We start from the raw sequence: 18,303 nt of genomic DNA on the forward strand, positions 1-18,303 counted from the left end.
CGGGAGCCTCTCACTGTTGTGGCCTCTTCCGTTGCGGGGCACAGGCTCTGGACGCGCAGGCTCAGCGGCCGTGGCTCACGGGCCCAGCCGCTCTGCGGCATGTGGGATCTTCCCGGACCGGGGCACGAACCCGTGTCCCCTGCATCGGCAGGCGGACTCTCAACAACTGCGCCACCAGGGAAGCCCCCTCTCCTTCATTTTTTTTTTTTTTTATTTTTTTTTTTTGGCGGTCCGGGAGCCTCTCACTGTTGTGGCCTCTTCCGTTGCGGGGCACAGGCTCTGGACGCGCAGGCTCAGCGGCCGTGGCTCACGGGCCCAGCCGCTCTGCGGCATGTGGGATCTTCCCGGACCGGGGCACGAACCCGTGTCCCCTGCATCGGCAGGCAGACTCTCAACCACTGCGCCACCAGGGAAGCCCCCTCTCCTTCATTTTTGAAGGATAGTTTTTCTGGTTACAGAATTCTTTTTTTTTTTCTTCTTTTTTCTTTTGGATGAACCGTTCAGCTTGCGGGGTTTTAGTTCCCTGACCAGGGATTAAACCCATACCCTTGGCAGTGAAAGCAGGGAGTCCTAACCACTGGACCGCCAGGGAATTCCCCTTGGTTATAGAATTCTTGATTGAGCTTTTTCACTTCAGCACTTTGAATATATTATCCCACTGCCTCCTGGCCTTCATCGTTGCTGATGAGACATTAGCAGTTACTCTTATTGAGGGTACTTTGTACATGATCAGTTGTTTTTCTATTGCTGCTTGTAGGATTCTCTCTTTGTCTTCCAGTAGTTTGACTCTGATGTGTTTACATGTGAATTTCTTTGAGTTTATATTATCTTGACGTCATTGAGCTTCTCAGATGTGTAGATTAATTTTTTTTTATAAAATCTGAGATTAGGCCATGATTCCTCCAATACTATAATATTTATATCTTCCCCCCGCTTATAGAATTCCCATTGTGCATATTTTGGTATGCGTGATGGTTACCACAAGTCCCTGAGGCTGTGTTCACTTTTCCCTTTTTTCTTTTTTGTTCTTAAGAATGGACAATTTCTGTTTTCCATCTTCACATTTACAGATTCTTCAAACCTGAAGCCACTTCAAACCTGCTGCTGAGCACCTCTAATAAAAAAAACTTTTATTCAGGCTTTCGTTTTTTAGAGCAGCTTAAGGTTCACAGTGAAATTGAGAGGAAGGTACAGAAATTTCCTATATATCCCCTGCCCCCACACGTACATAGCTTCCTCCATTATAACATCCTCAACCAGAGTGGTAACATTGTTACGTTGATGAACCTACATTGACACATCTTAATCAGCCAAAGTCCATAATTTACATTAGGGTTCACTCTTGGTGTTGTACATGCAATGAATTTGGACAAATGCATAATTGTATCCATCATTATAATATACAGAGTATTTTCACTGCACTAAAAATCCTCTGTGCTCTGCCTACACCCCTCTCCCCACAATCCCAGCAACCACTGATCCTTTTGCTATCTCTATACTTTTGCCTTTTCCAGATGTCATATAGTTAGAAACATACAGTATGTAGCTTTTTCATATTGGCTTCTTCCACTTAGTAATATATATTTACGGTTCCTCCATGTCTTTTTTATAAAATATTTATTTATTTAATTTATTTATTTTCTTTATTTTTTTTGGCTGTGTCTGGTCTTAGTTGCGGCACGCGGGCTGTTTGTCATAGCGCACGGGCTTCTTTCTAGTTGTGGCGTGCAGGTTTTTTTTCTCTAGTTGTGGTGCACAGGCTCCAGGACACGTGCGCTCTGTAGTTTGAGGCACATGGACTCTCTTGTCAAGGCACCCGAGCTCAGTAGTTGTTGTGCGCCAGCTGAGTTGCCCCGCAGCAATGTGGGATCTTAGTTCCCCGACCAGGGATTGAACCCGCATCCCCTGCATTGGAAGGTGGATTCTTAACCACTGGACCACCACGGAAGTCCCCAGTCCCCCCATGTGTTTTCATGGCTTGATAGTTCATTTCTTTTTAGTGTTGAATAATATTCCATTTTCTGGGTGTACCACAGTTTATTTACCCACTCACCTACTGAAGGACATCTTGGTTGCTTCCAAGGTTTAGCAATTATGAATAAAGCTGCTCTAGACCTTAATGTGCAGGTCTTAGTGTAGAAATAACTTTTCAACTCCTTTGGGTAAATACTAAGGAGCATGAGTGCTGGATCATGTGGTAAGAGTATGTTTAGTTATTTAAGAAACCATCCAACTATCTTCCAAAGTGGCTGTATTACTGTGCATTCCCACCAGCAATGAATGAAGGTTCCTTTTGCTCCACATCCTCACCAGTATTTGGTGTTGTCAGTGTTCCAGATTCTGGCCATTCTAATAGGTGTGTAATGGTATCATGTTGTTGTGTTGTTGTTGTGTTTTGTTTTGTTTTGTTTTGTTTTTTGCTGTACGCGGGCCTCTCACTGTTGTGGCCTCTCCCATTGCGGAGCACAGGCTCCGTACGCTCAGGCTCAGTGACCGTGGCTCATGGGTCCAGCCTCTCCGCGGCATGTGGGATCCTCCCGGACCGGGGCACAAACCTGCGTCCCCTGCATCGGCAGGTGGACTCTCAACCACTGCGCTACCAGGGAAGCCCTTGTTGTTTTTTTTAAATAAATAAATTTATTTATTTATTTATTTATGGCTGCGTTGGGTCTTTGTTGCTGTGTGCAGTGGCTTCTCTTGTTGTGGAGCACAGGCTCTAGGGTGCAGCCTCAGTGGTTTTGGCACATGGGCTTAGCTGCTCCGCGGCATGTGGGATCTTCCCAGACCAGGACTCAAACCCGCATCCCCTGTATTGGCAGGCGGATTTTCAACCACTGTGCCACCAGGGAAGCCCCATGGTTTTTTTTTGCGATACGTGGGCCTCTCACTGTCGTGGCCTCTCCCCTTGCCGGACGCGCAAGCTCAGCGGCCATGGCTCCACGGCATGTGGGATCCTCCCGGACTGGGGCACGAACCCATATCCCCTGCATCGGCAGGCGGACTCTCAACCACTGCGCCATCAGGGAGGCCCCCCATGTTGTTTTAATTTGCACTTCCTAATGACATATAATGTGCAGCATGTTTTTATATGCTTATTTGCCATCTGTATATATTCTTTGATGAAGTATTTGTTAATTAATATCTTTGGCCCATTTTTTTTTTTAATCAGGTTGTTTTCTTATTGCTTAGTTTTAAAAGTTCTTTGTATATTTTGGATAACAGGCGTTTATCAGATATATATTTTGCAAATATGTTCTCTCAGTCTGTGGCTTGTCCTTTCACCTTTCACTCTCTTGACAATGTCTTTTTTGTTTGTTTGTTTGTTTGACACGCTGCACGGCTTGCGGTATCTTAGTTCCTCAACTAGGGATTGAACTCAGGCCCCGGCAGTGAAAGCACTGAGTCCTAACCACTGGACCTCCAGGGAATTTCCAACAATGTCTTTAATCACGCAAAAATTTTTAATTTTGATTAAATCTAGCTTATCAGTTCTTTCTTTCATGGATCTTGCCTTTGGATCATCACCTAACCCAGAGCTGAGGGATTGGAGCCTTCTCAGGTATTTCCTGGACATATTCACACTTCTGCAAATGCACATGAATTCAAGATCCCCAGGTAGAGATGTCAGAGCTTTTCAAAGCTCCCTTTTGGCATCTCATTCCCTGATGTTCCTTTAAAGTTTTTTGTCCTGCCTCTTGTTTGCCACAACTGGTAGGAAGCTGGGATGTCAAATAATTTGCTGCTGATTATTTAGACAAACACCTAGGCATTGGGTTTCTCACTGGGTGGGCTCTGAGTCAGACAAGCCCTGTGAATGGGGCTCTTAACAGAGCTTCCAGATAGATCAAGTAGTGACAGTTCTCTAGGGATAGGGCTTTTTGGGGAGATCCACACCCACTCTGCCCCCTCTAGTGGCTGCTAGGCCACTGGTTTTCATAGCTACTGTAGTTGTGAGGCTGCTGGTTTTGGAGACTACTGTGGAGTTGGGGAGAGGAGGATGGGAAAAAGCCAATAAAAGGACCACAAAGCTCACTGTTCCTACTGATATTCAGCCATTTTTCTTGAATAAATTCTCCTTAGGTTTTTGAAAGCTTTGATTGATTTCCAGAGTTCTGGAAAAGTTGATTTTGACAAGTTTTGCCAGCGTTACTGCTTTTATGGAGGAGTGGATTTTCAGATGTCCTTTTACTCTGTCATTCCAGAAGTGCTATTTCAGATTACTTCTATTTTAAGAAGCATAAAGCTTTAAATAATATTGGTCACTTGTAAGTAAAATGGTCTTTGAGCATACAGTCTATTGTTAACGCGAATAAATAAAAGTTATTTTTTGTTTCCTGTGTGTTTTGCCCTCATAGCAAAGTTTAGGTCCTTATCAACCTGAATTTGAACTTTCACTTCTCAGAAAAGCATGTTAATCTTTTGGGCTTTGTGCTGACTTGCATCGTGCTCTTGGGTCATGATATAACATGAAACAATAGGATCCCTCATTTCTAGAGAAGTTAAAATTCTTGGTGACAAGGTTGTTATAGAATATAGTTTTCGTATTAATAACACAGCGAAGACAGGCTATTTCCTGACACTTTTTTTTTTTTTTTTTTCTGTTTCCCTTCTCCAAGGTCAGGTCCTAAATTCAGAATAATAAAACTATCAGGGCATATTTTACACCAGAATCATCTTGGCACTTCCCAGACAGCTGCTAGAATACATAAAAAATTTGTTCCCTCACAGCATGGTACTCATAAGTAAAGAAGGAGGCAAGGAGGGATGCTAAAAATAGGTATAATTGGTATGCTCCGTGTTTTAAAATTCAGCTTATCAGTATCATAAGAGCTGCCCTGTACATCATGTTCACATTGTGGAGAAAGATGTTAGAGCAAAGAGAAGAATTCATCCTTTCTAGAGGATTTTTATACGAGGTAAAGGATTGTGTCTGTGAATGTTTAGTGATTGCAGACTTTCCCACATGAGTAAAAACACTCGCATTTTAATAAGCAAGGGTCTGCATGACGACTGTTAACAAATCTGTTTCCAAGATGATTTTATCCTTTATTTTAAAATAACCTTTTATTATTGATAGTAATTTTCATGCACATCTTACAAAACAGACTGTGAGGCCCTCAAGATTTCTAAATACATCCACTGTCCATATCTCCCTTGGAGCTGAGGCAATAGAGAGGACAAATGGAATTATAAAAAATAAGTTTGTTAAATTGATTGAGAAGACAAACTCTCCTTGTCCACCTCTCCCTCTCCAGGTTCTAATAATATGTTCTCCTCAAAACAGCTATCAACCGAGACCTCATGAAATATAGCAGTTGACAGTAAGTTCATGCTCTGTTGTATTACAACCCCAGTGAAAATTCTTCCCTCTTTTATTCTGGTATTAGAAATTAATAGATTGACTGGTCTTCCGTTTGTGCTAACAAGGAGTTTCTCTTCTCTCCTTTTGTTTTCCTGAAGATTGTACCATAATTGACTGACTGGAAAATAGACTCATGGATCTGACATCACCACCATAAGCTAATGCTTGGATGATTCACGCTGTCAGAGTCCTGGGACTTGAGACTTCCAGAAAAATTCCAGCCCCAAAGCAGAAGACTTCTATGGAGAAAGATGCTAAGCCACAAACAGGTAACAAGAAATAATTTTTAAAGAATTAGGGAAGTTGATGAAGGCGATATGATTGTGGTTATTATGCTGGCATTTTTGGTAATGTGCTTCATGTTCTTTTTTTGATTAGTCATATGATGCGGCCCTTTTTGTTTCCCCTGGCTGTGGTCTCTAACCCTCAATTCAGTAGACCATACTTGTGCCAACCGCAATAAACACTCTCTCTAAAAAAAATTCTTGGCAGTGGGCCACTCTCCTAAGCATCCCTATTGGTATTGTTTACATCTACACCAAGTACTGACTCCCTCCTTGGCTGCCACGTTGGTCCAACCAGTTTCTCAAAGTTCATGATGGAATAGAGTTTGGCTCAGATGACAGATTTTTATGGAGCCAGATGCTAAATTCCTTAGAATGCATCCCCTCATGGGTGCACTCCACAGAAATTTCAGAAATATATAAAATTCCTTATATGCTGCCTTTGCAAGGGAGAGTATTCTATAGGCAATCACTCATTCATTTTACATATCATAAAATTCACCCATTTAATGTTTACAGTGACTTTGTGGAGTGGTGCAACCTGATCATAAATGAGTTTTAGAACATTTTCATCCCCCTTATGCCCATTTACAGTTAATCCCTATTCCCAAATCCAGCCTCAGGCAACCACTAGTGTACTTTCTGTCTCTATAAATTTGCTTTTTCTGGAACTTTCATACAAATGGACTTTCACTTAGCATAATGTTTTTAAGGTTCACCCATGACATAGCATATATCAGTAGTTCATTACTTTTTATTGCTGAATAGTATTCTGTTGTATGGTTATGACACATTTTGTCTATCTACTCACCAGTTGATGGACATTGAGCTTATTTTCAGTTTGGGGTTATTATGACTAATGCTGCTATGAACATTCACATGCAAGTCTTTGCGTGGATATGTATTTTCATTTCTCTTGAGTAGATGCTTAGAAGTAGAATTGATGGGTTGTATGACAGTTTTGTGTTAACTTTTTGAGAAACTGCCACACTGTTTTCCAAAGGACAGTGCCGTTTTATATTCCCATCAGCAATATAGGAGGCTTCCAGTTTCTCTATATCTTTATGAACATTTGTTATTGCCTGTCTTATTATTGTAGCTATTCTAGTGGGTATGAAATAGTATCTCATTTTGATTTTAATTTGCATTTTCCTAATGACTGATGATGTTGGGCATCTTTACATGTACTTTCTTTGATAAGATATCTATTCATTTCTTTAGCCCATTAGTTAATTTGTTGTTTGTTTTATTAAGTTGTCGGTATTCTTTGTATATTATGGATACAAGTCCTTTATCAGATATGTGTTTTGCAGATATTTCCTCTTGGCTATTTCTTGTCTTTTATTTTCTTAATGATGTCTTTTGAAGTGCAGAAGTTTTGAATTTTGATGATGTCCAGTATATTAGTTTTTTCAGTGATGGACTGTGTTTTTGGTCCAAAAAAGAAACAAATGATGGGTGGAAGCATTAATATAAGAAATCTTTGCCTAACACAGGGTCTGGAAGATGTTCTCCTGTTTTCTTCTAAAGTTTTTATTGTTTTATCTGTTACATTTAAGTTTATGATCCCTTTTGAGTTATTTTTATTTATGTTATGAGTTGAAGGTCTAAATTCATCTTTTTGTATGTGGATAATCAAGTGTACCAGCACATTTATTGAACCGATTATCCTTTATCCCAATGAATTGCCTTAGCACCTTTGTCAAAAATCGATCAACTATAAATATAAGGGTTTATTTCTGGACTCTCAATTCTGTTTCATTAATCTCTATGTCTATTTTTATGCCAGTACTGCTGCTCTAGGAAATCTTAATTTGGAAAATTATTAATACATCCTCAAGCTAATGACTCCTTAGAAGTTGAGGATGACAACTACAGAAAGTGGGATTCTAACCAGTATTTTTAGAAACAGTTCAGAAACAGCAAAATAGGCCTTTGATAAGGTATATTGGATTGAGATGGTACTTATCTTAAATTTCACTAATTCTGATATATCTGTAAACAAGTCATATGTATAAATAGTGTCACTGGCTCTATAGAGAATGATACATTGAATGGCTGTGTTCACAAGAGTGACTAGGGTGGTGGCCAGTGCATTGCTCCACTTTTTGTGTTGATATAGTTCTATGTATAAGTTCAAAGAGTTGGTTCTTCTTGCCAGGATCTAACTGAAAAATTAAATTTGTAACCATGACCATGCCAGAAATATAACTGACCATAACATAATAAGGTCTTTGCAGCAGCCTATAAGTCTGTTGACAAATATCCTGATTCCCCTCTCCTTCCAGGCATGTGTTAGGACCGTATTTTTCCTGGCCTCCTGGAAGTTAGTCATGGTCATGACTAGATTTAGCCAATGAAATAAGTGATGGATGGAAGTTTTAAGACCCTATATGGAATTCACCAAGTTCCCTATTCCTGTCTCATGGAAGTGTGTGATGAGATGGAGTCTCCATCAGCCTGGTCCCCTAAGTGACAAGCAGAATCCCCCTGACAACCCATATTAAGCACCATAGCTTGAGCAAGAAATCAGTGTTAGTTGTGGTAAGGCACTGAGATATTAGGGATGTTGCTGTAACATAACCTAGCTTATTACAACCTCTACAAATTATGCTTAATGTAGGAACACTGCCTAAAAATCTGTCAGATCATTGGTTTGGGACCTGCTCTAGGCATCTAGGTTTGGGTTCCAACCCTAGCTCTGCCAGACTAGCTCAGGCTTAGCTCCTCTAGTCAGGCCTGGGGTCTGTTATCCCTTTAAGATGCATTTGGGACGGTGCCCGGCAGATAGCGCTTTGGGGTGTTATCTGTTAGGGGGTTAGAGCTCCTGTGGCTACCCTTCACTTCTTCCCAGCCAGCCATCCAGAACATGCTAGACACTCCTATTACCCTCTCTTCTGCTGGAGAGCTGAGCACAGGGCAGAACAGTTAACCCTGGGAGGCTTGGGTCCAATTCAAATGATAAAATCCTGGGCCTGTCTCTAGACCAGAGCTGTAGTGAAAAATGAAATTGAAAGGTATGTCTGTGTCCCAGCTTGGAAGAATAGTTAAGTTATCTGGCAAGTTCATAGCAAGTATCAGAGCTGGGAACTGACCAAGTCTAACTAGCTTCAATCAGTGGGAACTGAGAAGCACAAGTCACATTTCCATTCACACTCAAATAACTTACACAACCGACATATATGGGGTGTCTGGTTTTATTCAAACAGAGTTCCCACCAAGACACAGAAACTGATGAATTGGGAGCTGTGGCTCTTAACAGGGCAGGGATGTCCAGGTATCAGAAAATAAAAGGAGCTCAGTTGAGCAGCCAGAGCAACATTAGGACCAGGCCAAAACGCAGAGGCCAGGCCTTGTGGAGCCCAGCCCCACTCATGGTCTCAGCGTAGAACCTCGCCACCTCCTCGTTGGGGTTGCCCTGGGCCGGGTCGAACCACATCTGGATGCAGCGGCCGCTGCCCCGGCCATAGTTGCTGACTTTGTAGGAGTGACTCCAGATTTCATTGCACAGATCAGCAGGCATGGGGAAATAGAAGTCAAAGCGGTGGCAGGCAGCTCTCAGTGGGCACTGGTTATACCCTGTGGGGAGGATGGAAGACCTGTAGCCACTGGGTCCAGAGCCATCTCTTGTTCCACCAGCCCCACAGCCTCAAATCTCCATATACTCGTTCCACACACCCCCTCCACCTCCAAACCCCTCCCTCCCCCCCGCTCCCACCCAGTCCCTCACCTGAGGTCCAGTTCCAGCCCTTGTGCCAGTTGGTCTTGCAGGTGTAGGATGTGCGGCAGTCTTCCCACCAGATCTGACAGTCCTCTTTGCAGAGGGGCACGTTCAGGAACCGTTCTTTGCGCCAGCTCTGGTTCACCTGGGGGGAGCGGGAGGAGGGAGGGCTCCAGTCAGCCAGGGATCTCAGCTGCTACAGCCTTGATGGGGTCCAGGGCTGGGGGAGGGGGCGGTGCCTCTACTGTTACCAAACTCCGGTTCCGCTGTTCTCTGCTCAAAAGCCCATAATCGAGAGGCGAGAGGCCAGTGTCAGTAGAAAGGAAAGTTGCTTTAATCAGAAAAGCCGGCAATCTGGGGAGAAGGTGAACTCATGTCCCGAGACCAACTCCGAAGATTCTGCTCAGCCATGACAGTTTTTAAAGGGAAAAAGGGGAAAGAATCTCAGTGAATCATCAAGGCAGGAGGTTGGATTCTGCATCATTCTCCATTGTGTGCAGACTGGCTGACTCTCTCTTCAGATATTATCTTGCCCAAGTGATCTGCCTGAGGATTGCTAAGGGAGCTGTTGGAGGTAGAGAGCTAGTCATTTTTTAACTACTTAATTCTTCATTCTTACTTCTTTTAATCTAGGAAAAGAACCAACAGGTTAGGCAAGGCATAGTGTCTATTCAGGAGAGTATAAGTCAGGAGTTAGGTTAAATTGCCTGGTGATCTCATTCCTATAATTAGGCTCCTTTAAGGTTAGAGGGGAACAGAAATGGGCAAACAGGAAAGGGGCAAAAGAGCTGCATTCACTACCACACTCAGTCCAGAGTTCCTGGACCGCGCCCTCCCTGCAAGCGGCGGTGGGCCCTGCCCTCTGCTGAGGTTCATGTCTGTGGGGATGGTGCCCATACCTCCTGGATCCAGGGCCCCAGGTTAGGCGAGCACTCGTAGAGGCAGGTGTCCTGAATGAAGTGGCGCTTGCAGGCGGGCTCCATCTTGCCACAGTGGTCCCAGTTGAATCTGTACAGGTAGGAAATATCCTTATGGGCTTCTTGGCTGGTGTTGACGGAGCAGCAGGCGTTCTTCTTCCAGGGACTGCACTGGGAGGGGAAGACACGGGGCTAAGTCCTTGACCCACCATGGCCATCTCCTCCAGATTCTGGCTCCTCTGCCTCGGGTAGGTCACCCAGAGGAACCCTCGCTGGGGAGGCTGCCTCTAAGCCTGGCCTTGAGGAGCCCTCATTGTGGGGTAGAGGCAATAATAATACTGACTTTTAACTCTCACACCCAGCATAACCAGAATATTCACATGCGTAGCCTCTCCCCTTTTAGTCCTTGATTCCCCAACACAGTCTTCAGGGAAACACTTGCTACTGGGGGGCCTTCTTTGGGGGAGAAGGCTTTCCAAGACTGTGGAATCCAAGGAGGGAGCCTCACCCAGCGATGCAGTCATCACAACATTCATTAATTCAAGTCTTTATTGAGCTCCTACTTATTCTAATCCAGGCATTTTTCTAGAAACTGGGAACACAAGGAAAACTTATCACTGGAAAATTGCTTTGGGAAAAAACAAAGCAGGAGAGGAATGGGAAATTGTTTTCTAGAAGGGTAAGATTAAGCCTCTTTCCGAAGGTGAGAAAGACCTGGAGGTAAGGAAGCAAGTTAAATAAACTGCAACCCCAGAATAGTTCTAATTACAGAAATACTCAGTACATTCTTATTGAATGAATGAAAACCCATGGCCTAGAATTTAGTATAAAAGCACAATATTAAGATGTGCACTTTAAAAAATATATAGGCCGAAGGGGCTTCCCTGGTGGCGCAGTGGTTGAGAGTCCGCCTGCCGATGCAGGGGACGCGGGTTTATCCCCGGTCCGGGAAAATCCCACATGCCGCGGAGCGGCTGGGCCCGTGAGCCATGGCCGCTGAGCCTGCGCGTCCGGAGCCTGTTCTCCGCAACGGGAGAGGCCACAACAGTGAGAGGCCCGTGTACCACAAAAAAAAAATATATATATAGGCTGAAGAGGGTAAAGTCAAGGCTGCTAGAAGTATCCAAGTAATACCACCACTTGTCAGGCTGCACTGGCAGCTAGGGGCTCAATGATGCAAAACAAGCACAAACAGCGGACTGTGACCATTATCTGCTGATGAGATAAATATGAACATTTACATATTGAAATGCATAGTTCAAGTGACTTGCCTTTTGGTTTTTTCTTTACAGCTATGACATCACATTGACTTTTTTTTTTTTAACATTTAGATAGGTTCAGGAGATTGAAGGGATTGTGGCAAAGTCATTGTCATAGGAAGGAGACCTCAGGTCCGACAGGGTTGACAGCCCCAGAGGACATGTTTGCCTCGCACCCAGCCTCACTGTGAGAGACCCTCTTTTCCTGAGATGTTTGGGGCGGGCTGGCAGAAAAGAAGCCGCCACATGCAGTGTGCTCTTTCTCCTCTCAGATCCTTGGAGGGGTTAGCCCCAGTCTAAACTCAGAAATCAAAATCAACCCCCCAGACGGGTCTCTCCAGGCTCTTCTCCAGGCCTGCTTCCTGATTTTAGTAACACGGAAACCCAACAACCAAGAAGCTGAGCTCTTGGCATTGCATGACGACACTGGGCACACAGTATGTGTTAAAAAGTCGCCCATAAACCAGTGCAAACTGAAGACCTGCTCAGGTGGCCTCCCTGCCTCCACCAAGGAGGCAGGCAGACGTTCCCTGAGGCAGCTCTTCCCCAACCCAGACCACTTCTCGCCCACCTGCTCATGTAGCTTGTCCTCGGGACCTGGCTTTTCCTTATGGTGCTTGGCATTCATGCAGACATTGAGGAGCTCAGTCCTGGGCCGGGCTGTCCATACGGCAGCCACCCCTACCAAAAGGAACAGTAGCCACGTTGTCTTCCAGGCCATGCTTGTCCCTGAAGAAATAACTGTGGTCAAAGGCAGCAAGGAATGTGAGAATGCGGGAATGCAGAGGTGGGTCCTCAAGGTGTTAATAACAGTCTTAAGTGGGTGGAGCCTAGGGCGGATCAGACTGACACCCTAGTCTTGCCAGCCTCAGGGAGGGTTGGGTCTGGGACAGTACCTGGCTGGGATCTCCCTGGCTTCTTTACAAGGTCATGAGGATCAAGCGCAACTAAGGGATGGAGTTTGGGCAAAATGCAGAAATAGCCAGGAGATTGCCATAGGTTCCCAATCCCTTGTTCGAAATCCTTGGAGGCAAATGTTTCAGAGCTTAAAACTTTTCAGATTTTGTTGACTGAAAAAAATGTACAATGTAAGAGCTCTGAGTTGAGTTTACTCAGTGTCTATAGCCCAGGAGACTGCTCTGCAAAACTTTTCTGAAGAGGTGAAGGGGGAGATCAGTACATATGTGATTTTGGCCAAGGAGTAGGTACGTGCAGTCAAGCACACATCTCGGTAGAAGGTTGCTGCTAGTCCGCAAGGAACAGATATCTTAGTTAATGGTTTTAGTGCCTTTCTAGATATGAGAAGATGCAAGAATTTGTGTTCATAAAATTTTTTCCTAAAAACATCTAACCATCCGAAAGGCCTGTTCTGCCGATTTTCCCAGAGCACAGAGTACCTTGTTCCTGATCCCTGAATTTGTTCCTTGTTCCTTGTTCCCTGAATTTCTTTTAGTGTGTGTTAAAGGTCAGCAACTGCAGTCACTAATGACTTAATCCTTATAGAACCTGGGTGGCAGTGACATTCTTTAGTTGGCAATTTTATCAAAGGTAATACAAAATAAGGTAATACAATTTACAGGCAGTCAATGATCAAGCACACATTCTGTGGGGAAGAAAATAGGTATACTGGTGGAATAAATAAAAACTATAATAACCTCACATTAATTTTCAGGTCAGATTTTTTTTTTAATTTATTTATTTTATTTATTTATTTTTGGCTACTTTGGTTCTTTGTTGCTGTACGCGGCTTTCTCTAGTTGTGGAGAGTGGGGGCCACTCCTCGCTGCGGTACCTGGGCTTCTCATTGCGGTGGCCTCCCCCGTTGTGGAGCGCGGGCTCCAGGCATGCGGGCTCCAGAGCACAGGCTCAGCAGCTCTGGCGCACAGGCCTAGCTGCCCTGTGGCATGTGGGATCTTCCCGGACCAGGGCTCGAACCCGTGTCCCCTGCACCGGCAGGCAGATTCTCAACCACTGTGTCACCAGGGAAGCCCTCAGGTCAGATTTTGACACCAAATGACTTTGTGTAAAAGTTTATCTTAGTTTTGGAACTCCAGATGCAGATCAATGTTTAAAAAAAAAAAAAAAAAAGCCCTGCTTCCAGCCCTTTCCAGCCTCATTATTTGGCCTCTCCCAGAGACCCTGTGACCTGGAGGATGTCACAGGGCAGAGGCTTGGGGGTGGACATGGGCAGCCAAACAGCCCACCCCTGGGGCCTAGGGAGGCTCCTGAACCCCTGCTACAGAGCTGGCCTCTCCTTGGCCTTCATAGCATCTCAATCCCCTGACCTCTGACGCTGAGCTTTGGGAGGTGCCTGTTCCCTCATGCCGCTGGTCACCAGGTGCCTGGTTCTCCTAAAACACTCAGAATTCATTTCTTACAGCTCCTAAAGCTTATGCGTCCTCCCTGCTCACAAAGTTGCCTCGCCACCACATTGCCCCCATCTTCTGCAAAACTCCAGCATCTTGCCTGGGCCTCCTGGATGGGGCCTGAACTGGGTGGACTCCAGGCTGACTCTGCCCAACAGGGCTCGGGGAAACCTGGGATTATATTCCCACCTAGCTCTCCTCACCTCACACCCTTCCACAATCCATTATCCTGCTACACTGTTTATTCCAGTGTTCATTCATTTGCTAATTCATTCATTCCAGGACCTAATCATCTCTCCATTGATCCCGTCACTCCCTGATCTCCAAGAGCACAGGACAAATCTGTACTCTTGGAAATGCCAGGTGATTCAGGATCAGGCTCCTTTGGGGAAACAACGTCTAGCAGTTTAGAGCACAGGATTCCAGATCCGCCTGTCCATGATCCCAGCTCTCACACTCCCCCTCCTGCTTGGGAGAAAATAACTCACATTATCTTGAGGCTTAGTTTCCTCACCTGAGGATTAAATGTAGGGGGGAAAACCCTAAGAAATCCCAGCCAGCTGGGCACGGATTGAGGAATCAGTTGGGCATGGGTTGAGGAACGTGTCCCAAGTCACACAGTAGGGACCACCCAAGTCCAACTCAGGACCCTCAAGTCCAGAGCTCCTTCAGCTTTTGTCCCCTGCTCTTTCCCTGTGCTGAGGCTCCCATAGGGGTAACTGACACAGAGTACTGGGGGAGTACTGGGAGGGCTGAGAAAACCCTTTCCCCAGGTCCTGCTGGATCCCACTCAGTCCGTCGGTGGTTTTTCTTGCTGTGGCTGCTTTCTAGAGCCAGAGCTCTCTTCCCCTCCATGCCACCTACATCACCCTGCAAGCCCCTCCCCCGTCTTAGTCTCAGCTTCGGATCTGGGTCCAGCTCAGACCCCACCACCACCACCAATCACCATCCTCGACACCGCCACGCCTCCCCCCAGGGTCCCAGACTTGAAGCTCTGAGAACTCAGTGCTGTGCTGAAAGGCAAGAGTCCTGGGTTCTGCTAACTTGTAGTTTAACCTTGGGCAGGCCCTGTCTCTGCTTCTGGATTCTCTGCCTTTTGGCAGTGGATCCTCCCATTTCAAATCCTTTAATACTTGCTGGGAGTGCCCTAGGGTGTGTTGCTCTGAGAGGGGGTGCAGAGTGGCATACCTGGGAGAAGAGGTGGCCCTCCGTCTGGCTCAGGCTTCTGCTCTGCTCTGCTGTCCCCTTGCCTCACTCTAGGGGACAGAAGGGGCTTAGTGGCCTAGGAGACGGGCAGTGGGAATGTGGCCCAGGAGAGGCGCTTAGGATAGGGCGAAGGCCACCCAGGAGTTAATTATTGCACGTGGGCTCCAGCAAGGCCTCCAAGGAAAGGTGGTGGGTGGGAGGGACTGGATTAATAGTGCAGGCCTAAGGCCAGTCCCCAAGCCCCACTTATTCCATTTTCTCCCCTAAACTCAGGTGTGAGAAAACCTTGCAGCCTGAGTTGCTGGGATCCTTTAAAGAAATCTGCTCCACTTCTAACACCCTCATCCTGTTATACCGATAAAGAGAATGAGACCCAGAGAATCAGGACAGAGCTCATTGCAGGGCAAGGGCTGGAGCTCGGGCTTCCCAGCTCCCAGGCAGCTGTAGAGAGTATGGAGCTCCCCTATCCCCAACTTACAGAGCCACCAACTCTTCAACCTCAGCAGCCTCAGGCATCGCCCACCTCCAGCTATAAAATCACAGATATTCAGATTACCAGAGCCCCAGTTGTTCCAAGGCCCCGGCTCCCCTCCCTTCCCCCCACTCCCCTACCCACTCACACACAAGTCTCTTTTCTCCAGCAGCTAAGAGTCTGCTCTAATGTAGACTCCTCCCACCACTCCTACCCCAGCCAGGGACAGAAGCCTTTCTTTTTTCACCCTCTGAGGCCAGGCTGGTACCACTGGTGGGGAAAGGGAAGAGGGGAGGAGCAAATTTGGGCCGGAGCGAACGTTGAGCTCTGTTTTGTCGAGGTGCCTGAGGTGGTGGTAGAGGTGAAAGCCCGGGGAAGCGTCCAGGTTGGATGTGGGAGCCATCAGCCTATGATGGCAGCAGAAGTTTAAGGAACATGGAGCCTCACTATCCTTGGAAAGGCCACAGGTCTGAGCCCATGGAGCAGGGGGCGGGGCTGGGAGCCAGAGGAGGCAGCTGGATCACTGGAGGAGAAACAGCCAGGAAGGAAAGCCCTAAAGAGCCTGCACTGACTCCAGTTGGGCGGGGGTGGGTGGAGAAATCAACTCCCAGGAGACCCCCAGCTTGTGCCCTGCTTTCCCTCTCCCTCGGAGTGAGCCATACTTGACTCCTGTGATAACTTGGGAGGGTTAAGCCCTCTGAAGACCTGAGCAGGTAGAGGGCTGCTAGAACCCCCAGACCTCCCCCCTGGCTTTACAAGCCCAGCTCAGCCTTCTCCTAATTGGATCATGACCGAGTGTCTAGGAATGCCCAAAAGCATTCCTCTAGATGCTCTTCTAGATGGGACTTGGCCCTGTCCCCCGTCCTCCACCCCTGCGCCAGGAACTGATCATAAACTGGGTTTTATAGCTCCTCCACTGCAGGAGTGATGTTCGGCCTCTGAGACCTCAGGGGTTCAGAAGAAGCGGCCAACAAGTGGGAAGTGAGTTGGAGGTGGAGTTCTAATCCGTGAGGAGTCCCTGCCCTTGTTGAGCCTTGTGCCGGGCTCTGAATCTGAAGCCTCAGTGCTCAGGCCACCTGGCCAACAGGGAGGGATACAGTCAAACGTCCACTGTGGAGCCGATCCCGAGACTATCTGCCCAGACTGAAAGCTTAATACCAGCCAAGTTAGCCATTGGCATCCTTGTGGACCCCGATCTGAAGGCTGCCCTGTGACTTGACAGAGATGAAAGGAAGGTCTTTGGCCCTGTGTGGGTGGGGGCTCTGGGCTGCAGGGAGTAGCGATGGGAGAAACTGGGGCTTTTCCTGAGTGCCAGCCCATGGCATATGCAGTCGCTTATCACCCATCCTCACAGCTGTGAAAGCTGCGGTTCCTAGGCAGCAAAGAGGGGCTAGAGCTGAGTCTGATTCCAAGCCTGGCTTCTTCCACAAAGAAAGGAGAGAGCACTGTGAAGGCATCAGAGTCTCGAGGGTTACAGATCCAGTGTTTCTTCTCTGGCCTCATTTCCTGCCCTTGCCCTCTTATCTTCTGTCTTAGCCACCTAGAAATTCTGCTGTGCTTCTGTCACCTCCAAGCCTTTGCACTTCCTGAACCCTCTCCATGGAATGCCATTCCTCTACCTAGTCTGCTTGGCAAACATTATGCTTTGGAAGCCTTTCCTAACCCTTATGGGCTTCCACGGAACTACGCCACACTCTGTGCTCCCCTGGAGCAAACCCTCAGCTCACTGTTCTAAGAGTTACTGGTTCTCACATCTGTCTGCCCCCACCAGACAGCGCAAGGTACTCAATTCCCTTCCTGTTGGCCGACACCGGCAGATTGGGTGTTCAGAAGGCATCTGCTGACTGACAGAATGAGTGCATGGATTCCTTCACTTCCTAAGCACCTCCTCTGTGCTAGGCACTGACCCAGGCCCAGGGGATCTGGCACAAAATGTCATAGACATGGCCCCTGCTTTCAGGTGTGTATGTTTTGTTAGGGAAAAGTCAGACAGTAAACACAGTGGATGGATATCTGTACAAGAGGACTTCTTTTGGTTGAGTGGTCAGAAGTCATTTTAGTGGGGAATTAATTGTAGGTTGAAATCTAAGTGGCTACAAGGAGCCAGCCTGCAGAGTATAAAAGAGCATTCCAGGAACCCAGAGAGGGAATATTTGGAGTAAAAGAACCTCCCTCCCTCAAATATCCATCGGTAGGTGACTGAATTAAATGTGATCTATACATAGAACGGAATATTGCCCAGCAATGGAAAAGAATGAATTAGATCTTTGTAGATCAATATGGAAAGATCTCAGAAACTGTGTTCTCATGGTAAGAAACATGGCAAGTGAAAACTCCACTGAGATGCCCTTTATCCCACCTATCAGTTTAGCAGAAAATCAGCTTAGCAGAAAATTCAAAGTTTAACGCTATACTGTGTTGACCAGGTTGTGGGGAAATAAGGCTAGTGGGGGCCACAATGATATAACCCCTGTAAAATTGTAACTATCAAAATTATAAATCCAAATACTCCTTGACCCAGCAATCCCTCTTCTGGAATTCAATGCTATAGCATTCTACTATGTGCATGATTTTTCACTGTAGAATTGTCATTTTTAAAAAATGGAGACAATGCAAGTGTTCATCACGGGGAACTTCCCACTAATATCTCCACCCCAGCCCACGTCTGGTAAGGGAAGGAAAGGGAAAGAAACTTTCAGGAGCCTGGTAACTCATC

General features: G+C 46.3%; 2 protein-coding genes across 2 annotated transcripts in view; one reads left to right on the forward strand and one right to left on the reverse strand.

The window, feature by feature from the left end:
- The first annotated feature begins 5,531 nt into the window (after positions 1 to 5,531).
- Positions 5,532 to 18,303, forward strand: part of ANAPC15 (anaphase promoting complex subunit 15) — a 62,058-nt gene continuing 49,286 nt past the window's right edge. The window contains exon 1 of the mRNA XM_007463009.1: positions 5,532 to 5,631. Within this exon, the coding sequence (XP_007463071.1) occupies positions 5,532 to 5,631 (100 nt within the window). The remainder of the gene's footprint in view (positions 5,632 to 18,303) is intronic.
- On the reverse strand, positions 8,842 to 15,190 carry LOC103081344 (folate receptor alpha-like). The gene is made up of 5 exons (XM_007463021.1): positions 15,094 to 15,190; positions 12,115 to 12,284; positions 10,267 to 10,455; positions 9,377 to 9,512; positions 8,842 to 9,225 (listed from the first exon to the last, which is right to left on the reverse strand). Exons 2-5 carry the CDS (start codon positions 12,262 to 12,264, stop codon positions 8,945 to 8,947), a joined length of 756 nt encoding a protein of 251 aa, XP_007463083.1. The 5' UTR covers positions 12,265 to 12,284; positions 15,094 to 15,190; the 3' UTR covers positions 8,842 to 8,944.

This window comes from Lipotes vexillifer, unplaced genomic scaffold, assembly GCF_000442215.2.
Source record: "Lipotes vexillifer unplaced genomic scaffold, Lipotes_vexillifer_v1.1 scaffold557, whole genome shotgun sequence".
Classification (NCBI taxonomy): domain Eukaryota; kingdom Metazoa; phylum Chordata; class Mammalia; order Artiodactyla; family Lipotidae; genus Lipotes; species Lipotes vexillifer.